Source organism: Bos taurus, chromosome 16 (genome assembly GCF_002263795.3).
Source record: "Bos taurus isolate L1 Dominette 01449 registration number 42190680 breed Hereford chromosome 16, ARS-UCD2.0, whole genome shotgun sequence".
Taxonomy (NCBI): domain Eukaryota; kingdom Metazoa; phylum Chordata; class Mammalia; order Artiodactyla; family Bovidae; genus Bos; species Bos taurus.
This window is the reverse complement of record NC_037343.1, coordinates 52,129,699-52,153,886: the sequence shown is the minus strand read 5'-3', so window position 1 is coordinate 52,153,886 and position 24,188 is coordinate 52,129,699. Positions and strand designations below refer to the sequence as shown.

Genomic DNA, 24,188 nt, shown 5'->3' with positions numbered 1-24,188 from the left:
TTCAGTTCAGTTGCTCAGTCATGTCCAACTCTTTGCAACCCCGTAGACTGCAGCACGCCAGGCTTCCCTGTCCATCACCAACTCCCGGAGCTTACTCAAACTCATGTCCATCCAGTCGGTGATGCCGTCCAACCATTTCATCCTCTGTCATCCCCTTCTCCTCCCGCATTCAATCTTTTCCAGCATCAGGGTCTTTTCAAATGAGTCAGTTCTTTGCATCAGGTGGCCAAAGTATTAGAGCTTCATCTTCAGCATCAGTCCTTCCAATGAATATTCAGGACTGATTTCCTTTAGGATGGACTGGTTGGATCTCCTTGCAGTCCAAGGGACTCTCAAGAGTCTTCTCCAACACCACAGTTCAAAAGCATCAGTTCTTCAGCACTGAGCTCTCTTTATGGTCCAACTCTCACATCCATACATGACTACTGGAAAAACCATAGCTTTGACAGGATGGACGTTTGTTGGCAAAATAATGTCTCTGCTTTTGAATATGCTGTCCAGGTCCGTCACAGATTTCCTTCCAAGGAGCAAGCATCTTTTAATTTCATGGTTGCAGTCATCATCTGCAGTGATTTTGGAGCCCAAGAAAATAAAGTTTGTCACTGTTTCCATTATTTCCCCATTTATTTGCCATGAAGTGATGGGACCAGATGCCATGATCTTCATTTTCTGAATGTTGAGTTTTAAGCCAGCTTTTTCACTCTCCTCTTTCACTTTCATCAAGAGGCTCTTTAGTTCCTCTTCGCTTTCTCCCATAGGATGGTGTCATCTGCATATATGAGGTTATTGATATTTCTCCTGGCAATCTTGATTCCAGCTTGAGCTTCATACAGCCTGGCATTTCACATGATATACTCTGCATGTAAGTTAAATAAGCAGGGTGACAATATACAGCCTTAACGTACTCCTTTCCCGATTTGGAACCAGTCTGTTGTTCCATGTACAGTTCTAACTGTTGCTTCTTGACCTCCATTCAGATTTCTCAGGAAGCAGGTAAGGTGGCCTGGTATTCCCATCTCTTGAAGAATTTTCCAGTTTATTGTGATCCACACAGTCAAAGGCTTTGGCATAGTCAATAAAGCAGAAGTAGATGTGTTTCTGGAACTCTCTTGCTTTTTCCATGATCCAGCAGATATTGGCAATTTGATCTCTGGTTCCTCTGCCTTTTCTAAATCCAGCTTGACTATCTGGAAGTTCATGGTTCACATACTCTTGAAGCCTGGCTTGGAGAATTTTGAGCATTACTTTACTAGTGTGTGAGATGAGTGCAATTGTGCCATAGTTTGAACATTCTTTGACATTGCCCTTCTATGGGATTGGAATGAAAACTGACCTTTTCCAGTCCTATGGCCACTGCTGAGTTTTCCAAATTTGCTGGCATGTTGAGTGCAGCACTTTCACAGCATCATCTTTTAGGATTTGAAATAGCTCTACTGGAGTTCCATCACCTCCACTAGCTTTGTTCATAGTGATGCCTCCTAAGCCTCAATTGACTTCACTTTCCAGGATGTCTGGCTCTAGGTGAGTGATCACAGCATCGTGATTATCTGAGTCATAAAGATCTTTTTTGTATAGTTCTTCTGGGTATTCTTGCCACCTCTTCTTAATATCTTTTGCTTCTGTTAGGTCCATACCATTTCTGTCCTTTATTGTCCCCATCTTTGCATGAAATGTTCCCTTAATATCTCTAATTTTCTTGAAGAGATCTCTAGTCTTCCCCATTCTATGTTTTCCTCTATTTCTTTGCATTGATCACTGAGGAAGACTTTCTTATCTCTCTGTGCTATTCTTTGGAACTCTGAATTCAGATGGGTATATCTTTCCTTTTTTCATTTGCCTTTCACTCCTCTTCTTTTCTCAACTGTTTGTAAGGCCTCCTTATACAACCATTTTGCCTTTTTGCATTTCTTTTTCTTGGGGGTGGTCTTGACCACTGCCTTCTGTACAATGTCACGAACCTCCATCCATAGTTCTTCAGGCACTCTTGTCTATCAGATCTAATCCCTTGACTCTATTTTCTCACTTCCACTGTGTAATCGTAAGGGATTTGATTTAGGTCATACCTGAATGGTCTAGTGGTTTTCCCTACTTTCTTCAATTTAAGTCTGAATTTGGCAACAAGGATTTCATGATCTGAGCCACAGTCAGCTCCCAGTCTTGTTTTTTCTGACTGTATAGAGCTTCTTCCTCTTTTGCTGCAAAGGATATAATCAGTCTGATTTTGTTATTGACCATCTGGTGATTTCCATGTGTAAAGTCTTCTCTTGTGTTGTTAGAAGAAGGTGTTTGCTATGACCAGTGTGTTCTCTTGGCAAAATTCTGTTAGCCTTTACCCTGCTTCATTTTGTACTCCAAGGCCAAATTTGCCTGTTGCTAGGTATCTCTTGACTTCCTACTTTTGCATTCCAGTCCCCTGTAATGAATAGGACATCTTTTTGGGGTGTTAGTTCTAGAAAGTCTTGTAGGTCTTCATAGAACCCATTCAATTTCAGCTTCATCACTATTACTGGTCATGGCATAGACTTGGATTACTGTGATAGTGAATGGTTTGCCTTGGAAATGAACAGAGATCATTCTGTCATTTTTGAGATTGCACCCAAGAACTGCATTTCAGACTCTTTTGTTGACTACAAGGGCTACTCCATTTCTTCTAAGGGATTCTTCCCCACAATAGTAGATACAATAGTCATCTGAGTTAAATTCACCCATTCCGGTCCATTTTAGTTCACTGATTCCTAAAATGTTGATGTTCACTCTTGCCATCTCCTGTTTGACCACTTCTAATTTACCTTGATTCATGGACGTAACATTCCAGGTTCCTATGGAATATTATTCTTTACAGCATCGGACTTTACTTCCATCACCAGTCACATCCACAACTGGGTGTTGTTTTTGCTTTGGCTCCGTCTCTTCATTCTTTCTGGAATTGTTTCTCCACTCTTCTCCAGTAGCATATTGGGCACCTATTGACCTGAGGAGTTCATCTTTCAGTGTCCTATCTTTTTGCCTTTTCATACTGTTCATGGGGTTCTCAAGGCAAGAATACTGAAGTGGTTTGCCATTCCCTTCTCCAGCGGACCACGTTTTGTCAGAACTCTCCACCATGACCTGTCTGTCTTGGGTGGCCCTACATGGCATGGCTCATAGTCTCACTGAGTTAGACAAGGCTGTGGTCCATGTGATCAGTTTGATTATTTTTTGTGATTGTGGTTTTCATTCTGTCTGCCCTCTGATGGATAAGGATAAGAGGCTTATGGAAGTTTCCTGATGGGAGAGACTGACTGAGGGGGAAACTGGGTCTTGTTCTGATGGGCGGGGCCATGCTCAGTAAATCTTTAATCCAACGTTCTGTTGATGGGTGGGGCTGTGCCCCCTCCCTGTTGTTTGACCTCTGGTCAAACTATGGTGGAGGTAATGAGGATAATGGCTACCTCCTTGCAAGGTCCTGTGCATGCACTGCTGCACTCAGTGCCCCCAACTCTGCCACAGGTCACCGCCTACCCATGCCTCTGCCGGAGACTCCTGGACACTCACAGGCAGGTCTGGGTCAGTCTCTTGTGGAGTCACTGCTCCTTTCTCCTGAGTCCTGGTGCGCACAAGATTTTGTTTGTGCCTTCCAACAGTCTGTTTTCCCAGTCCTGTGTAAGTCTGGCGGCTCTGTGGTGGGGTTAATGGTGGCCTCCTCCAATGGGGCTTATGACATACCCAGGTCTTCTGCACCCAGAGCCCCTACCCCTGCGGCAGGCCACTGCTGACCCATACGCCTGCAGGAGACACTCAAACACTCAAAGGCAGGTCTGGCTCAGTCTCTGTGGGGTTCCCTGGTGCACACAAGGTTTTGTCTGAGCCCTCCAAGGGGCAGGTATGGGGTTTGATTCTAAACACGATTTCACCCCTCCTGTCATCTTGCTGGGCTTCTCCTTTGCACTTGGACATGAGATATCTTTTTTGGTGGGATCCAACATTCTCCTGTCAATGGTTATTCAGCAGCGAGTTTTAATGTTGGAGTTCTTGCAGGAGAAGATCAGCACATCTTGTGACAGGATAGGATGGGCAGCTACCAAAAAATCACTCACATGGAAAACTTTAATGGGGACAGTTGCTTTGAAGGAGAAGTGCAGGGCTCTGACTTGGACAGGGAGGGCAGGGCCTCTGCAGGATGCATGGGAGTTATTTGCCAAACAGAGGAGGGTGGGGGCATCCTGGGTGAAGATAGTAGAATGATGGTATCACAGGAAACAAGGAGAACACAAGCAAGGGCTAAAAAACGGGGACAGGAGTGGGGCAGGGAAGGAACAATGAGAGAGGTCAGTGGGGGCTATACCACGGGGGGCCCAGGGACTTGCAGGTCCCTGGTAGGAAGCTCTGCTTTGGCCAGGGAGCAGAAAGAAGTCCATAAAAGGTTTTAAGTAAGGAACTGATGGAATTGGCTTGCATTTGGACACAGTCATCTCAGCTATGAATGGAAACTGTCCAGGAAGGTGGCCAGCACAGAACCCTGGAGTACAGCTAGAAGGCTGTCATAAGACACGATGGAGGCCCTTGCTACGGCAGAGAAGGGGATGGAAAAAGAGAGAAGATTCCAGGGGCATTTAAAAGATGAATGGAATTAGATATGGTTAGAAAAGAGGTAGGGGCTTCCCTGGTAGCTCAGTGGTAAAGAATCCACCTGCCAGTGCAAGAGACCTGGGTTCAATCCCTGGGCTGGAAAGATCCCCTGAAGAAGGAAATGGCAACCCACTCCAGTATTCTTGGCCAGGAAATCCGGTGGACAGAGGAGCTTGGTGGACTACAGTCCACAGGGCTGCAAAATAATTGGACACAACTGAGTGACTAAACAGCAACAACAAGAGAAACCACAGAGAGAAAGGGGGTTGCAGATCTCCACGCTTCTGGCTTGTGTAAAAGTACAGATGTGGTTCCTTCACCAAACTCCGCAGTAAGGAATGTGACGTGAGGACCAGATTTGAGGGGGAAGATAGTGAGAATTGCCTGGAGACATCCAAGATGAGGTGCCAAGGATGCAGCTGTCACCCTGGGTATCTAGCCTGGAAATGAATGTCAATGATGTGGCCCCAAAACCCAGAAGAACACATGCCACAGGGTGGGTGCTTGGTCACTGTGTGGGATGGATGGTGATTAAAGCCATGGGTATGAATGGTATCACTGAGAAAGAAAGTATCAGATGAGAAGGGAGAACCCAGGGCCACACTTAGGGGACTCCAACGTTTTTAAGATTGTGGATCCTTCTTGCCAAACCACCCGCCCAGGGAGGCTGCATGAATTTGACATTTCTTACACCAGTGAATGAGAATAGAGGAGTGATATTATGGACCTAACAGAAGCAGAAGATATTAAGAAGAGGTGGCAAGAATACACAGAAGAACTATACAAAAAAGATCTTCACGACCCAGATAATCATGATGGTGTGCTCACTGACCTAGAGCCAGACATCCTGGAATATGAAGTTAAGTGAGCCTTAGAAAGCATCACTACGAACAAAGCTAGTGGAGGTGATGGAATTCCAGTTGAGCTATTTCAAATCCTGAAAGACGATGCTGTGAAAGTGTGCACTCAACATGCCAGCAAATTTGGAAAACTCAGCAGTGGCCACAGGACTGGAAAAGGTCAGTTTTCATTCCAATCCCAAAGAAAGGCAATGCCAAAGAATGCTCAAACTACCACACAAATGCAGTCATCTCACACGCTAGTAAAGTAATGCTCAAAATTCTCCAAGCCAGGCTTCAGCAATATGTGAACCATGAACTTCCAGATGTTCAAGCTGGTTTTAGAAAAGGCAGAGGAACCAGAGATCAAATTGCCAACATCCGCTGGATCATGGAAAAAGCAAGAGAGTTCCAGAAAAACATCTATTTCTGCTTTATTGACTATGCCAAAGCCTTTGACTGTGTGGATCACAATAAACTGTGGAAAATTCTGAAAGAGATGGGAATACCAGACCACCTGATCTGCCTCTTGAGAAATCTGTATGCAGGTCAGGAAGCAACAGTTAGAACTGGACATGGAACAACAGACTGGTTCCAAATAGGAAAAGGAGTACGTCAAGGCTGTATATTGTCACCCTGCTTATTTAACTTATATGCAGAGTACATCATGAGAAACGCTGGACTGGAAGAAATAGAAGCTGGAATCAAGATTGCCGGGAGAAATATCAATAACCTCAGATATGCAGATGACACCACCCTTATGGCAGAAAGTGAAGAGGAACTAAAAAGCCTCTTGATGAAAGTGAAAGTGGAGAGTGAAAAAGTTGGCTTAAAGCTCAACATTCAGAAAACAAAGATCATGGCATCCGGTCCCATCACTTCATGGGAAATAGATGGGGAAACAGTGGAAACAGTGTCAGACTTTATTTTTCTGGGCTCCAAAATCACTACAGATGGTGACTGCAGCCATGAAATTAAAAGACGCTTACTCCTTGGAAGGAAAATTATGACCAACCTAGATAGCATATTCAAAAGCAGAGACATTACTTTGCCAACAAAGGTCCGTCTACTCAAGGCTATGGTTTTTCCAGTGGTCATGTATGGATGTGAGAGTTGGACTGTGAAGAAAGCTGAGAGCCGAAGAATTGATGCTTTTAAACTGTGGTGTTGGAGAAGACTCTTGAGAGTCCCTTGGACTGCAAGGAGGTCCAACCAGTCCATTCTGAAGGAGATCAGCCCTGGTATTTCTTTGGAGGGAATGATGCTGAAGCTGAGACTCCAGTACTTTGTCCACCTCATGTGAAGAATTGACTCATTGGAAAAGACTCTGATACCGGGAGGGATTGAGGGCAGGAGGAGAGGGGACGACAGAGGATGAGATGGCTGGATGGCATCACTGACTCGATGGACATGAGTCTGAGTGAACTCCGGGAGTTGGTGATGGACAGGGAAGCCTGGCGTGCTGTGATTCATGGGGTCTCGAAGAGTCGGACACGACTGAGCGACTAAACTGAACTGATTCAACTCCAGTGATTAGACAACCCCAGCCAGGATATCTCTAAGGTAATCCAGAAGGTGGTATAAATTTCTTTTAAACATTTTTGAAAAGAAAATCAAGATTAACTTCTCTGTAAATGTCTGCCCTTCACAGACCATATAGAGAAGAGGCAGGGACTGGATTCCTCCCAACAACCCAACACCTCTGCAACCACAGTATTACTATTGCTGTAATCATGGCAGAGTCTGAATGTATGTAAAATCAGGTGAGACGTGGCCCACAGTTCTAGCTGCTCTTCAAACTGGAACTAAAACAGGGAAGGACCATGATCTCTAACCTAGTGACAGTGGACCAAGCAAGGCATGCACTGTCCCCTCCCCACTCGCAAGAGTCGTTATAGCGTCTGTCTCTAATCTCGTCACGAAAATGAAAGGGCTTCCCTGGTGGTTCAGACGATAAAGAATCCGCTTGCAATGCAGGAGATGCGGGTTTGATCCCTGGGTCAGGAAGATTCTCCCTGGAGGAAGAAATGCAATCTGCTCCAATATTCCTGCTGGAAGAATTCACTGGACAGAGGAGACTGGCAGGCTACAATCTATGGGGTCACAAAGAGTTGTACATGACTGACTGCATTACCATAAAGAAACATGGGTTGTAATGTTAAGCCATCAGAAAGCTTGAGGAAGACTCTTTTCAGGCAGCATTCCTCAGGTCCCCTGTCTTTTTCTCTGGAGTTCACAGAGTGAGGAGAGTTGAGCAATATCAAACAAGTCTCTGCAGAGCCCCTCCTGCACTGATACACACTACGGATCTCTCAGGATGGGATAAGAATGCAGTATTCCCAAAATACATTTCTCCTTCTTGCTACCCTTAGCCCGAACTAACAACGCTTGGAATAATGTTCTATGGAAAACCAGCTGGGGAGACACAGACTTTGTTCTCTGATTACAACTGTTCGTACTTGGTTCTAAGAAATCAAATGTTAAAGGGGAATATCAGAGAGGCCAGTGACTATGGCCCATTCTTCATTCATTCAGTAGAAGAGGAAGCTAATGGTAAAAGGCTTTTTATCTTCCAGCCCCAACAATATTCTCTCAAAGCATCAAATGTTGAAAAGAACCAGATGAGCTAGAGTATTCCTAATATTCTCTGGATTAGGTAGTACTTGCCCTTAGTTCCTAGAGCCATCCACACAGGGGTGATGGTGATGGTTCAGATAATAATGGTAAGTGTAACGAGGGTGATGGTGATGATGGCGACGATGATGAAGGTAGTGAAGATGATGGTGGTGATGACTGTGATGGTCATGGCGGTGAGAATAATGAGTAGAAGATGGTGAGGATGGTGATGGTGACAGTGGTGGCCATCATTCATTACTGAGCACTTGCATTCTAGACGCTGTTCTAGGTATTTTCCATACCTAACCTCAGTTCCAGAGAAGGCAATGGCACCCCACTCCAGGACTCTTGCCTGGAAAATCCCATGGACGGAGGAGCCTGGTAGGTTACAGTCCATGGGGTCGCAAAGAGTCAGACATGACTGAGCGACTTCACTTTCACTTTTTACTTTCATGCATTGGAGAAGGAAATGTCAACCCACTCCAGTGTTCTTGCCTGGAGAATCCCAGGGACCGGGGAGCCTGGTGGGCTGCCGTCTATGGGGTCGCACAGAGTCGGACACGACTGAAGCGACTTAGCAGCAGCAGCAGCAACCTCAGTTCATCTTCACAATAACTCAGTAAACCACGTACAACTCAGTAAAGCATGTAAAATCCTCATTTTAAAAATGCAGAAATTGGCCCAAAACCTTTTATGAGTATTTCACTGTGATAAGGTGATTTGAGGTACTGAGGCCAGAAGGGGATCGTCAGTCATTCATCACCAACCACAAACACTCCTAAGAGTCTTCTGTGCTTACAGTTCCTTAACAAAAAGGGTAGGAACCATGGTTTGCTTCACTCCTCCTGGGTACCTGTCACTGTGTTAGTTGTTTTACATGTACCTCATACTTTTATCTTCCAGCAACCCAACGAGCTAGGTACTATTGTTGTCTTTATTTTGCAGGCCAGGAAACGGAGTACCAATAACATTACAAAACATGCTCAAAGTCACACAGCTGGTACATGGCAGGGTCAGGACCCAAACTGAGGTCATTGTGATTCTAATGGCTGTGTTTTTTTCTGTGACCCCACATGACCTCTAAAGATCCAGAGAGGTACCAGCTACATACCCAGTTCCTAGAGGACAGGTTCTGTCATTAACTTGAGTGGAGGCAAAGTTGAGAGTTTCATCCCCTGGGATGAAGAACATTTGATGCCTGCCTGAGCACACTGCTGGCCTTGCCCCAGGTTTGCATTACAGTGAAGATTCTGGGTCTGGGCTTTGGAGACCAGCTGCCAAGGCTTGACTCTCAAGTGTGCACCGTCACTTGTGTGGGCAGGTTGCTGGGCTTCTGTGTACCTCTGTTTACTGGTCATAAAATGGGGGACAGATCTCACCCAGTAGCTGTGAGGGTTGAGTGATGTGGCACCCAAACCACAGAGGCACACGTGAGCCTTAGTCAGTGGCGGCTGCCATCAGCATCACTGTTGATGTAATGTGAACTAATGTGGGTGGCAGTCAGATGGGTATGTGCCCAGCAGCACCGCTGCTTGATTTACTCACACCAAGGTGACTTTACCTGTGACCCCTGCCCCATCTACATCTGACAGCAAGTCAGGTTTTCTTAGCTGTGAATGCTCTGTCCTCTTCCTGGACCTCCTTTCAAGAGTCATGACAATGGGTGTATTTGCCAGCTACCGAGTGGTAAAGCTGGCACTCCATCCAGGTCCCTCCGAACTCAAAGCCCCTGCTCTTAACCATCATACTACCTGCCTTTTAAAATATTGTCCTAAGAGATAAAATGCATGTAATAACAAGCTAGGTTTGTAAAATTTTGAAGTAAGTCCCTCAGGGAAATCCAGGTTGAGTAATGTAGAGGGAAACCACCTGAAGTATTGCTGGGTGATGTCATGAGCAGCCCAGAAGGTGGGATCACTACTAAAGATCTGATTGGTTAGATATTACCTCACACCTGTCAGAATAACCATCATCAAAAAGAAAACAAATAACAGATGTTGTCAAGGATGTGGAGAAAAGAGAACCATCGCACACTGTTGGCGGGAGTGTAAATTGGTGTAACCACTAATGGAAAACAGTTTGAAGGTTTCACAGAAAACTAAAAATAAAACTACCATACGCTATGCTATGCTAAGTCGCTTCAGTCGTGTCTGACTCTGTGCGACCCCATAGACGGCAGCCCACCAGGCGCCCCCGTCCCTGGGATTCTCCAGGCAAGAACACTGGAGTGGGTTGCCATTGCCTTCTGCAATGCATGAAAGTAAAAAGTGAAAGTGAAGTCGTTCAGTCATGTCTGACTCTTAGTGACCCCATGGACTGCAGCCTACCAGGCTGCTCCGTCCATGGGATTTTCCAGGCAAGAGTACTGGAGTGGGGTGCCATTGCCTTCTCCAAAACTACCATAGGATCCAGCAATTCCATTCCTGGATATTTATCCCCCCAAAATAAAAACACTAATCTGAAAAGCTACATGAACCCAGTGTTCATAGCAGCATTATTTACCATTTGCAACAACATGGATGGACTTGGAGGGTATTATGCTCTTGATGAAAGTGAAAGAGGAGAGTGATAAAGTTGGCTTAAAGCTCAACATTCAGAAAACAAAGGTCATGGCATCTGGTCCCATCACTTCATGGGAAATAGATGGGGAAACAGTGGAAACAGTGTCAGACTTTATTTTTCTGGGCTCCAAAATCACTGCAGATGGTGACTGCAGCCATGAAATTAAAAGATGCTTACTCCTTGGAAGGAGGGTTATGACCAACCTAGACAGCATATTCAAAAGCAGAGACATTACTTTGCCAACAAAGGTCCGTCTACTCAAGGCTATGGTTTTTCCGGTGGTCATGTATGGATGTGAGAGTTGGACTGTGAAGAAAGCTGAGCACCGAAGAATTGATGCTTTTGAACTGTGGTGTTGGGGAAGACTCTTGAGAGTTCCTTGGACTGCAAGGAGATCCAACCAGTCCATTCTAAAGGAGATCAGCCCTGGGATTTCTTTGGAAGGAATCATGCTAAAGCTGAAATTCCAGTACTTGGGCCACTTCATGAGAAGAGTTGACTCATTGGAAAAGACCCTCATCCTGGGAGGGATTGGGGGCAGGAGGAGAAGGGGACGACAGAGGATGAGATGGCTGGATAGCATCACCAACTCGATGGACATGAGTTTGGGTAAGCTCTAGGAATTGGTGATGGACAGGGAGGCCTGGTGTACTGCGATTCATGGGGTCACAAAGAGTCGGACACAACTGAGCAACTGAACTGACTGACTGAACTGATGCTTAGCAAAATAAGTCAGACAGAAAAAGACAAATACTGTATAATATCACTTATATGTGGAATCTAAAAATAAAACTAGAGAATGTAACAAAGAAGAAACAGACTCCAAGATACAGAGGACAAACTAGTAGTTACCAATGGAGAGAGAGAAGGGGAGGAAAAAACAGGGATAGAGGATTAAAAGGCATAAACTACTATGTATAAAATATAAACCACAAGGATATATTATACAACACAGAGAACATAGCCAACATTTTTATAATAACTGTAAGTGGAATATAATCTTTAAAAGTTGTGAACCACTATGTTATATACCTGAAACATATAATACCTGTACATCAACCATACCTTAATTTTTAAAAAGTCCGTGATCTAAAAAATCTGATTGGTGAAGGATTTGCTGCCTGGTCCCGCTAGGAAGACAAGAAACACTAAGCCCGCTGGGAAGATAGGAGACATTAAGGAGGATCTTAAATTTCATCCCCGCCTGGTTTCTCAGCTTCTTTTGATAAGGGAAAGAAAGGACTTTTTACATTTTTCTTTGCAAGCTCAGTTGATTGTGTCTATTTCTGCAAGACTTTGTTACAAAGTCTTCTCTCCATACATAGAAAATCACTCTTCCTTAGATATCCAAGATAAGCAGTATTTTTAAGTGGAAAAAAAAAAGTAGATTGTCATAGAATATACACAGTGTTCTTTCCCCGATCCACCCCCCCCTTTTTTTTTTCCCCCAAGTGTCATTATCTGACCACAAGAGAAATTTGGAGAAAAAAACAAGTGTTGAAAGGCCTATCCCAGTATGATGGGACTGCGTGAGCCTTGACTTTCACTCAGTCTTTTAACAGCTGTTTATTGCAGACTGCTGTGTGCAGACCACTGAGGATACAGCGGCGGGGGTGGAGGGACAGTTTGCACTTTGTGGGTCTCGGTCCTGTTTGGATTTGTGTAACAGGCAAGTATAACTTAAGTGCTGTTGTTGTTCAGTCGCTAAGTCGTGTCCGACTCTTTGCAACCCCACAGACGGCAGCACATCAGGCTGTCTCCTCTGTCCTCCATAACTTCTGTAACCAGAATATAATAAAGAATTGCTTCTTCTCAAAGAGGAAAACCCCTCTTCTACAGCCCAAGCTAGCGTCACCCATCTCTGCCACCTTGGTGTCCTTCTTATCACACACCCTTCACATCAGCCAGCTCAACCCTTCACTCTCCAACCTCTAGTCTCTCTTAAAAGAGAATGACAATTAAAAATAAATAATTTTTTTTTTTAAAAAAAGAGAGAGACAACAACAGACCTAAGTCTGAACTCTGATCCTACTGCTCACCAGCTCCACAGCTTAACCTGGCTGAGCGTCTGTGTCGTGCCTAGAAATGCAAACAAATTTCCTTGTTGGGTTGTTTGTAATGATTAGAAAATATCACGTGTCAAACTCCTGGCATGGTGCCTGGCACACAGCAAGTGCTTAATACTGACACTAGCTATTATTCAGTTCAGTTCAGTTCAGTTCAGTTCAGTCGTGTCCAGCTCTTTGCGACCCCATGAATCGCAGCATGGCAGGCCTCCCTGTCCATCACCAACTCCTGGAGTTTACCCAAACTCATGTCCATCGAGTTGGTGATGCCATCCAGCCATCTCATCCTCTGTCGTCCCCTTCTCCTCCTGCCCCCAATCCCTCCCAACATGAGGGTCTTTTCCAATGAGTCAACTCTTCTCATGAAGTGGCTGAAGTATTGGAGTTTCAGCTTCAGCATCAGTCCTTCCAATGAACACCCAGGACTGATCTCCTTTAGAATGGACTGGCTGGATCTCCTTGCAGTCCAAGGGACTCGCTATTATTATACTGTTATCATTCTCAGTCTTCCAAGCTGGAAATTCTCAGCAGGTGGCCTTGTCGCAGGTCAAGGGCCCAGGCGCGAGCCTGTTCAGCTCCCCTCCGTCTCCCTCCACATCCATCTTCCCCATCTTCCGTCTGTCTTCCCCTACTGTGTTCTCTTCCAGGCGTACTTCCTCCCTCCCTGCGTTTCCCTTTCTCTTTCCCTCCCAGGCCATCCTGTGTGCAGGGTTTTGAATCATGACCTCCTCCTTCAGCATCTCCAGCCTTTCTCTGCGTCTCACTCCTTTGTCATCAAACATGCCCTTCAAGCTGGTGCATCTTCAGGATCACTGCTTCTTTAACTCCTTTTCTATAGCTTGTACTCCTGTCCCACCAAGACCTTACAGTGTGTTACACCCTCTGTCCTCACCACTAACTTGTGACTTTGTCTTTGAAGGCCCACCTTCCTCCCCAAGCTCTGTTTCCTCTGTCCTACCCACCCGCCCCCACTCCCGCCAGGTCTCTTTCTCAAAACCTTCTCATCTTTGATCATCACAGCTGGGGTGAGGGATGCTCCTGGAAGCCAGAGGCTAGAGGCCAGGATGCTGCTCAAGATTGTTACACTGCACAGGACAGCCCCCCAACAGAGGATTGTCCAGCCCAATATATCAGCTGTTGCTCCGTCACTGAGTCATGTCCTCCTCTTTGTGACCCCATGAACTGCAGCACACCAGGCTTCCCTGTCCTTCACTGTCTCCCTGAGTTTGCTCAAATTCATGTCCATTGATCAGTGATGCCATCCAACCATCTCATCCTCAGTCGCCTCCTTCTCCTCCTGCCCTCAATCTTTCCCAGAATCAGGGTCTTTTCCAATGAGTCGGCTCTTTGCATCAGGTGACCAAAGTATTGGAGCTTCAGCTTCAGCATCAGTCCTTCCAATGAATATTCAGGGTTGATTTCCTTTAGAATTGACTGGTTTGATCTCCTTACAGTCCATGGGACTTTCAAGAGTCTTCTCCAGCACTACAGTTGGAAAGCATCAATTGTTTGGTGCTCAGCCTTCTTTGTGGTCCAGCGGTCACATCCATATGTGACTACTGGAATAACCATAAGAAAGAAAGGGAAAGTCAGAAAGCAAAGTCGCTCAGTTGTATGCAATTCTTTGTGACCCCATGGACTGTAGCCTACCAGGCTCATCCATCCATGGAATTTTCCAGGCAAGAGTACTGGAGTGGGTTGCCATTTCCTTCTCCAGGGGATCTTCCCGACCCAGGGACCAAACCCAGGTCTCCTGCATTGCAGGCAGATGCTTTACCATCTGAGCCACTAGGAAAGCCCAGCTTTGAGTATATGGACGTTTGTCAGCAAAGTGATGTCTCTGCTTTTTAATACGCTGTGTAGGTTGGTCATAGCTTTTCTTCCAAGGAGCAAGTGTCTTTTAATATGTCAGTAGTGCTATAGTTAAGAAACTCTACTGGCTCCTTCCTCTCTAATTCATCTGTTATTTTTCTGAAAAAAAAAATACAGTTCATTAAGCCAATTCACTGCTGTATCAGCAGCCGAAAAAGCAGTGACTCAGACTCTGGAATCCGACTGCCGTGAGCCCAAGCCCTGGCTAGGTTGCTTGCCAGCATCTAGCAGCCACATGTCTCAGCGCCCCCCTTCCTAGTCTGTAAAATGGGGCGATGGTCAGACGATACAGTGGGGTGATGCGTCGATTGCTTAGCAGAGAGCTGGGCACACAGGCCACACTCATGAATTTAAGTCAGGTTTACAGTCTTTAGGCCACTGCCCTAGGCTGGCCACAAATTGACCTCAGCCTCCATCCCAACTCTTCCCTTTACTCCTCCCCTCCCCATCATCCACTCCACCCCAACTAACCTCGACCCTCTTCCAGAACATGTGCTGCATTCCCCACCTCTCATCCTGCCTCCTCCCTTCACCCCCCGATATTAGTTTCCTGTGACTGTCATGGGCTTCCCAGGTGGCACTAGTGGTAAAGAACCTGCCTGCCAGTGCAGGAGATAAAAGAGAGACAGGTTCAATCCCTGGGTCGAGGAGATCCCCTGGAGGAGGGCATGGCAGCCCACTCCAGTACTCTTACCTGGAGAATCCCATGGACAGAGGATCTGGCAGGCTAAAGTCCATTGGGTTGCAGAGTTGGACACGACTGAAGTGACTTAGTGTGCATGCACACATGGCTGTGATAACAAATTATCACAGGTGTGTGGCTTATATTAACACAACTCATATTTATTCTTTTACAGCTCTGGAGCCCAAAGTCCAAAATGAGTTTCACTAAGCTAAAGTCAAGGGGTCGGTCTCTTCCAGAGGGTGTAGGAAAAAAATCTGATCCCTCACCTTTTCCAGTCTTTACTCCTTTCCAGTCTTTACTCCTTCATCCCTTGCATTCTGTGGCTCATGGCCCCTTCTTCTATCTCCAAAGCCAGCAAGGGGGTATCTTCAGGTTTCTCTGCTCTGTCACATCACCTTCTCCTCTGTCTGCAGTCAAACTCCCTCTGTCCACTTCTTGTAAGAACCCCTGTGCCTATATTTGACCCACACAGACAATCCAGGATAAGCCCCCCATCTCAAGATCCTCAACTTCCTCAAATCCACAAATCTCTGTCTGCCCTGTCAGGTAATGTCCATGGCCTCTCAGGATTAGGACCTGGAAATCTTTGCGTGTGGGGGGGGGCATTGATTTTTTTATGATTAAATAAATAACTTTATTTATGATGCTTCAGATTTTGTAAATGCCGACTGTATAGCAACCAAAGTCCCACAAATTCTAGCCAAGACACAACCACTGATCAAGACCCTTTGAAAAATCAAAAATAAATAAAATGTCGGGCGAGAAGCTTTGTTCCCCCAACAGAGAATTTAATAAATGAAAGTACTTCTCTGACCTTTTAAGGTTCACACTGGGAAAACTTAAACTTGCTTTTAAGGGCATCCCCAACTGACTGCTCAATCAACCCATATTTAGAAAAATAAACCCCATAGTTAAAAAATATCTATCAAATGTTCTTCATACCCAGAACATAATAAAGCTTTGACACCCAGAATGAAAAGCCTCTCTGTTTCTGTACCAGACCAGATTGGTCTACCCATCAGCCTGTAATCAAGTCCCTCTGAATGTCACCATCAACTCACTGTGATGTCGTTAAGAAACCACATGCTAATATCCTTTTATTCTTGCGGGCACCATTCATCCACATCGTCCATCCTGAAATGTCCTCCCCTCCAACTCTGAACATATGCCAGTGCCCACGCCCAGTGGATCCTCAGCTGAGCGGTGATCACTCGGGGTAAACAATAGCTCTTCTTCTGGGACCCTCACACTTCCCCACTCCTTCAGCGGTCACTTCCACACCACCTGGGGTCACTGCCTGTTTCCTGTCAGACACTTAGACCTGTTCTCAGACTGAACCTGAGTCCCTTGAGGAATGGCTTCATGCCATCCCCCAAGCTCAGCTCACAGTTTTGTGCACAGTGGACACTTAGTCAACAAGGGTTCTGTGGATGGTTTTTATTGTCTACCTCCAAAAAGAAAGTTGGATTTGAGCCCAACTGAAGCTGATCAGCCATTTAAAAAAACACAAGATGGATGGCAACTTGTGTTATCTTGATGGGAGGGTAGCGTTGCCCTCATCCTCCTGTCAGCAAGCCCTGTGAAGACATTATTCAGAAAACAAAGAAAGTGAATTGACTTGATACTTACCTTCTTCTTGCTTCTCTTCTTAAGGATTGTCTTTGTATCTGAAATACCTTCTGGAACATTATAAAAAAATTACAAGCCGGACCCAGGAACTTCAGGTAATCTTTGAGCTCCAAAAGTTCATTTCAGCTCCTCCTTAAAATTTTCATGGCACTGGGCATCTTAACTCCGTTGTTCCTCTATGAGGTAGTCAGTGCACATTCTCCAAAAGGTGATATGATATCTCCAGTTTCACTCCAAATGATTCAGATGGGGTAGCTGAGATCTCCCAGGAGGGCAAGGAGACTTGTTTTCCTCTGTCCAAACCCAGACAATTTTAAATGACATTAGATCTTAAAATTTGTGTTTATTAAATGCAGTGGAAGAAGTACAGCTAGCCACAGTACAGAGAGCAGACATACCAAAAGTTACACAATGTCAACATTTTAGAGGCAAAATAACCCTTAGGGATTGTATTGCTCTGACAACTATTGCCATATTAATACTGCATAATAAACAATAGCAGTATTCCACAATTACTGTCCGCTGCTCACATGTCCGGGCCCAGCTGGGGGGTGAATCCTTTGGCCTTGGATGGACTTACTCACAGTCCTGGGTGTTGGCTGGCTCTTGACTGATCTAGGCTGGCCTCAGCTGGAGCAGCTGTGCTCTGTTGCACATGGCTCTGATCCTCCAGCAGGCTGGCCTGAGCATGTTCTCACGGCACTAGCAGAGGAAGCAGAGATCAGGAAGAGGAACCAGGCCCTTATGTTATGTCTGCCAACATCCCACTGGCCAGAGCAAGTCACATGACTGAGTTCAGCTTCGGGGGCAGGATATCGGCAGGCACTACAAGTTACATAACCCAAGGTATGAATAGAGGAAGGGTGAAATTGGGGGAGCACCGCAGCAGTCAGCCACAAAGACCATCAATTCCAGGGGTAAGAAAAGTTTTCTGTAAAGGGCCGGTAAATATTTCAGGACATATCATCTCTGTCACACCTATCTGACTCTGCTACTCTAGAGCAAAGACAACCATAGACAATTGCATAAATGAATGGGTGTGGCAAGCATGCTGTGTTCCAATAAAACTTTATTTATAAAAATAGACAGTGGTCCAGATGTGGCCTGCAGACAATAGTTTGCCAAGCCCTGATCTAGTCCATTCTCCTTATTTTACAGATAGGGACAATGACGTTCAGAGGCTTAGGTGACTATCTCAATGTCACACAGCTAGTTGGTGGAAGAATCAAGACAAAAGTTCAGGCCTTCTGGCCCTAGCTCACTGCTTTTCCTCTTACACTCAGCAAATAATAACGAATGAGCCTAACTACCATTTACTAAGCACCTACTACGTGCTAAGCACTGTGATAAAAGCTTTCCAACATTATCTCGTTCAGTCCTGATAACACTAAGAAGTATATATTCATATTAACCTCATCTTTTAAATGAAAAGGCATATAGAAAGAACTATGGCTGAGAGTCTGTCTAGATCTAGAGTCTGAACTCTTATCTATGATGCTCTGCTGCTTCCCTACTGGTTACTAGGTTAAGCATAGTTTTTCTGCATTTTTCAGAAAGTTTTGGGAACTTTTGTCCCTCCCGCAAAAGTAGTAGAAATGACTCCTGCATTAGTCCCGAACAGGACTAATCAGCCACAATCTCCCTTCCTCTCCCTTCAGATCAAGATCAGCAGTTCTCAGGAAACTCAGCAGTCTCTGATGCAAGAGAAGTTGCGGGAGCACCTGGCAGAGAAGGAGAAGCTGAGCGAGGAAAGGCTCCAGCAGGAGGAGAAGCTGAAAGCCCGAGTCCAGTGCCTGATGGAAGAGAAGGCGGTAAGGAGGCCCCTTCCTTCCCTTTCATGCTGGAAGGATGAGATGACCTTCCCCATAAAAAACTGAGGGCGCACATTTAGAGCAGAAACTTCAGCAGCAATCTTGATGGATGCCATGGAATTAAATTAATTTAAGAGGGTGAATGGAGACTTCTCCGGTAGTTCAGTGGCTAAGATCCCACACTCTCAATGCAGAGGGCCTGGGTTCGATCCCTGGTCAGGGAACCACATCCGGCAAGCCCCAACTGAAGATCCTACGGACCACAATGAAGCTCGAAGATCCTACTTGCTGCAACTTAAGACCCAGTGCACCTAAATAAATAGACATGTTTTTTAAAAAATAAATAAAAAGGGTGAATAATGTTGGAGGAATTAACATGAAGCTTGGATCTTAAAACTCAGAGCAGGATCAACTTGAGTAGGCACGGTTATTGCAATTTCTAGAAACAGTACTTCATTGGTTTATACACTGCAGCTGATTTTACAGATCTGAGGCATTACTACAAGTCCTGGTTTATGACCGACAGAGTGTTTCTAAGTATGTGCAAGACCAGCCAGTGTTATTTCAGTCTTTTGCTTTCTGTTTATACAGATCAAGGGAATAAAATGGCCAAAATTGCTGCTTACTTTTCTAGAAAACGGCCAATTAAAGGATGCTACCAGCAGTGCCTCTCAACTCAGAGGTGCCTGTGAATCACCTGGGGATGTTGTAAAAAGGCAGATTCTGACTCAGCCCGTCTGGGGTGGAACCTGGGACTCTGCATTTCTGACAAGCTCCTAGCCAGTGCTGATGGCACAGCTCTGCAGACACATGTTCAGCGACAGAGTCTCAGACAAAGGTTTTACCCAAGCTGGCAGATAAGAACCACCTGGAAGCTGGTTGAAAATACAGATTCTTGGGCCCTGCCCCAGCCCCACTGATTCAGAATCTCAGGCGAAGGCCAGAAACTGCAGTTAATAGGCCAATTCTCCTCCTTTCCTTGTATTTTTTTTTTATATTTATTTATATATTTGGCTGTGTCGCTTCTTAGTTGCAACATGCAGGCTCTTCATTGCATCTTGCAGGATCTTTCATTGCAGCAAATGGACTCTCTAGATGTGATGCACGGGCTCCAGTAGTTGTGGCTTGTGGGCTTAGTTGCTCCCCAGCATGCGGGATCTTAATTCCCAGACCAGGGTTCAAACCCATGTCCCCTGCATTGCAAGGAGGATTCTTAACCACTGGACCATCAGGGAAGTCCTGAGTTGGCCATTTTTGATATTCAGGGACCCACCATGAATTTAACTACCTCTGTCACCATCACCCTGGATCCCTGGTTCACGACTTTGGCTGCACTTCTGTCATTTAAGAGATTAAAAAAAATGTTAAGGCCTTGCACCCCTCCCCCTCCCCCACCCCCAGATTCTGATCTAGCTGGGGTGGGGGTGCAGCTCAGGCCCTGGGATTGGTGAGCTCTCCCTGGTGGTTCCCACGTGCAGCCACCGCAGAGAGCATCTCCCACGTACCTCAAAACAGCAGCACCAGATCCACCGAACCCCAGCACCTCCTTTCTTCCACCAAAAAGGACCAGAACTGCCAGTTCCTCCATCTCCACCAGGAACAGCTTGGTGACTTCCTGCCGGGACCCTCCTTCTCTGTCAGACGCCCCGACTCTCCAGGCCTCTCCAAGAGGCAGCGGCCTCTTCCAGTTTCATCTCATCCTCTAATCCGTGCCTCACTACCTCTTCTCCTCTTTGCCTCTTTCTCTGCCTTTTGTGAAATAAAATATTAAAAAGAAAGAACCACCTGACCAAAATCGCCTGTGAGCCCCATACAGGTATATAAACAATGGCCTTAAATCAAGACAGGTCCCTTCAGAAGGGCAATTAGATGTAGAAGAAAAAAAACAATGCCATTCTATAGAGAGGGAAATAAAACCAGAAAGAACCTAAAAATCTTCAAAACCTTCACAGAACTCTCCACCTGTTTCCTCTCTCTTCTCTGTTTAATTTCTCCCTTCCCAAATGTCTTATTTTAGTTTCAGTTTTGGTTTGACTGTTTTCCACTGTGAATGTACAGTACTATAGCCCCAGCCTGTTCACCACCACCTTCAGCACCAGCCTGGGCCCTCCAGATGCCCCTTTGTAATATTGATTCCAACAGACACAGGGTTTCAAGGGCTGACATCAACCCCCCTTTAATCACGCCAAACTTCAGAGGGCACACCACCCCTTGCAGAGGGGAACACAAAGCCAGGGACCCACAGACAGACAGTACAGCTGCTCATGTCCACTACTGTCCCATTGAGGGTCATTCTTCCCCAGACACTTACATTGATTGGCTTGACCCCAGGGACTCATCCAGAAGTATCATCGCAGGCTTGAGTGCTAGGTTCCCCAATTTTAAATGAACATGGCACTGTCACCCCCCACCCTTTCTAAAAATATGTGTGTCAAAATTCATTAATTAAGCTCCTCCTCACAAATCCTGACTTGTCTTAGGACTCTGCTTCAATGGTAAGAAATTCTAGGTTCCCTTATAGAGCTTCTCTGGTGGCTCAGACATTAAGGAATCTGCCTGCAACGCAGGGGTTCAATCCCTGGGTCAGAAAGATGCCTTGGAGAAGGGAATGGCTACCCACTCCAGTATTCTTGCCTGGAGAATTCCATGGACAGAGGAGCCTGGTGGGCTACAGTCCATGGGTTGCAAAGAGTCAGACACGACTGAGTAGCTAACTTATGAAGCTATCATTCTTTTTTAATTATTATTACGATCTGCTAACCACATCCCCCTGACTTATGCACACACTAAAGGTTTAGATCAGGGGTCAGCAAACTTCTCCCATAAAGAGCCACATAGTATCTGTTTTCAGTTGTGCAGGTCATGTCTTTGTCCTGATTTCTCAGCTCTGTGGTTGCAGTGCCAAGGCAACCCACGATGAGCATGGTGGAGTTCCAATAAAACTTTATTTACAAAAAAAAGCAGACAGTGGGCCACATTTGGCCCACATGCCATAGCTTGCCAACTACTGGTTCTAGAATCAAAGGGACCAGGGTTCAGTTTCCCATTGATGTGATTCATTGGTAAACATTCCTAAACTCTCTAAGCCTATTTCCTCCTCAAGAAAGTGGAAATGACAGAAGAAATGATTGATCTTTACTAGTGAATGATTATCATGTGACAAGCATTTCATGTTCATCATCTCATCTGCTGCTTCTATCAACCCAATGCAGGAAGCACTCTTACTGTCCCCATTGTACAGATGGAGAAACTGAGGTTTCTAAAGCTTCTCACTTGCCCAAGACTATACCCCTAGGAAGAATCAGCCGCAGGCTCTAATCTGACCCCGCCAACTCCAGACCCCATTATCTTAGGCCCTAGATATACTGTCCACAGTTTTCCTTGGGTTTGTTGTGTGTTGAGATGTGAAAGAGTTAATCTGTGAAGGGCCTGGCCTGGAGTCCAGATTCCTACCATGGTAACTATGTCTATTAAACAACAGTCATGACTTTCAGGCTTTGGAGGAAAGCATTACTCAAGAGAAAAACAGAGCGAAAGAAGCATTAGAAGAAGAACAGAAGAGAGCCCAAGAGCTGGAGGACCGGTTAACCCGCCAGAAAAAGGTATGAGCTCGGGGAGGCAGAGCCGGCCTGAGCCCAGGGCAAGGTCAGGCAGCCAGGACGGACTCACCTGGGACACTCATCTGGGCCTGCCCACCCCAGCTGCCAGGCTCTCAGCTGCCCACAGTCTCCCCATGGGGATGCTGTGAGTAGTAAAGAGTTCACCTGCCCATTCAATGCCTAGCAGAATCTGGATTCCTGCCGTCGTAATTCTGTCTGTTAAACACCGGTCATTGGTTTTCAGGCTTTGGAGGAGACCATTTCTCAGGAGAAAAGCAGAGCAAAGGAAGCATTAGAAGGACAACAGAGCAAAGTCCAAGAGCTGGAGAACCGCTTAACCCACCAGAAGGAGGTACGCAGCTCGGGGAGATAGGCGGCTCAAACCCAAACCCAGCTTGAGGGCCACGTGGAAGTAAGTTTCAAACCACAGCTGATGGGGAGTCAAGCGTGGCGGAGTTTCCTAGAGGGATTTGTCCGTGGGGGAGCTCAGCTACTTTAGGAAGAAGCAAGTGGGACTCTAGGAGAGGACCCTAGAGTTGTAACCTTGCGCCTACAATTTACACAAAAATTGTAACTGTCATAAAATACAATCCTAGGGGACACATCAGGATTGGTAACATGTGTGTTTTCTGCATGGAGACTACATCCTGAATCCTAAAAATGGAGGAATTTCAGAATCCTGGGACTTCAGGGCAACGTGAATCCAACAACATCCTAAAATGCCCCACACTTCATTTCCACCACCAAGAAATTTTCTACAGCCCAGGGAAGTCCATCCCAGTGTTGATGCCTTGGCTAGCAGAAAATTCTTCCTTTAGATTGAGTTGACTCAGATTCTCTTTCAGAAAAGGTTCCAACCCTCCACCCACCCCTCTGGGCTCCTGCAAGTCCCGTCTGCTTTCTCTTCACAGAGTAACCTTTTAGATGCATAAGAATAGAGGTACCAGCTCCTCTCCAGACGCAAATGCCCTTCACAGGCCTGGAGCCTGGCCTTGGTCCCCTCCTCTGAGCTGCGACAGATTAACCTGTGACAGATTAGCAGCTCACTGGCTGAAAAGGGCTCATAGACATGTTATGCTTGGGCCTAGAGTGTTTTATCTTGAATTCATAAAATTTACTGACAAATCCAGATTCCCATCCTCTCTTGAAAAGTCAGGAAGACTGGCCCTCCTTTCTACTTGCAGCAGAAATGGACTGGAGCTGAACCAAGTAGCAGATGTTTGCCACAGTCCCCACCATTCCCTATTGCATTCAACACAACTCATTTCATTTCAGGTAACTGTTGAGCCCCTACAGGCATCTGGGTTTGCAGCCCATCATCTGCTTTCTTCCTAAACTGTTTGTAGCCAAATCTGGACAGTTTTCCATCATGCAGTGGCCTAGAGCAGGACTGTCCTCGCCCCATTCAAAGATGTTATACTTCTGCTGATGTGTCCAAACTAGGTTTGGGGAAAGCCTTATTACATTGTTCACTTGAATATACTTACCTTTGGTCACTCTCAGATCCCTGGGTCTTTTTTACTTGACGTTCTCATTTGTGCTTCAGTCCTGGGGCAGTGTAAAGGGGTGAAGAGTGAGGCTTTGCATCCAGATGAGACATGGGTTCAGATTCCAGCTGGGCTGCTTACTGACTCAGTACCTACCTTCTTTAAAGGATGGCTGTGAGATAATGGTTAGAGATCATGTACAATGAAGTGTTTGACCCAGAATCATCACTCAATGAACGGTGGCTATTAATACCATCACTGTACTTCCAGTGCTGTTTAGGCACTTACTGTATGAACCCTCCACCACATCCCTACCTCTCAGAGTGAAATCCTTGCCCCGCCCCCCAGGAAGGGAAAAGAGGAACCTGTGAGTAGAGCTCATGCAGTTTGATCCTATCCAGGGAGGGGAGGTGT

General features: G+C 45.8%; 1 protein-coding gene across 10 annotated transcripts in view; it reads left to right on the top strand.

Annotated features, from left to right (window-relative positions):
- FHAD1 (forkhead associated phosphopeptide binding domain 1) overlaps nucleotides 1-24,188 on the top strand; it is a 165,429-nt gene that overhangs the window by 98,020 nt on the left and 43,221 nt on the right. For all 10 annotated transcript variants that reach the window (XR_009490770.1, XM_024976835.2, XM_024976836.2 and 7 more), the window contains 4 exons: nucleotides 16,902-16,972; nucleotides 18,536-18,688; nucleotides 22,183-22,290; nucleotides 22,532-22,639. Coding sequence is in view for 9 of the 10 variants with exons in the window: in XM_024976835.2 (XP_024832603.1) it covers nucleotides 16,902-16,972; nucleotides 18,536-18,688; nucleotides 22,183-22,290; nucleotides 22,532-22,639 (440 nt within the window). In the remaining variant the exon portion in view is untranslated. The remainder of the gene's footprint in view (nucleotides 1-16,901; nucleotides 16,973-18,535; nucleotides 18,689-22,182; nucleotides 22,291-22,531; nucleotides 22,640-24,188) is intronic.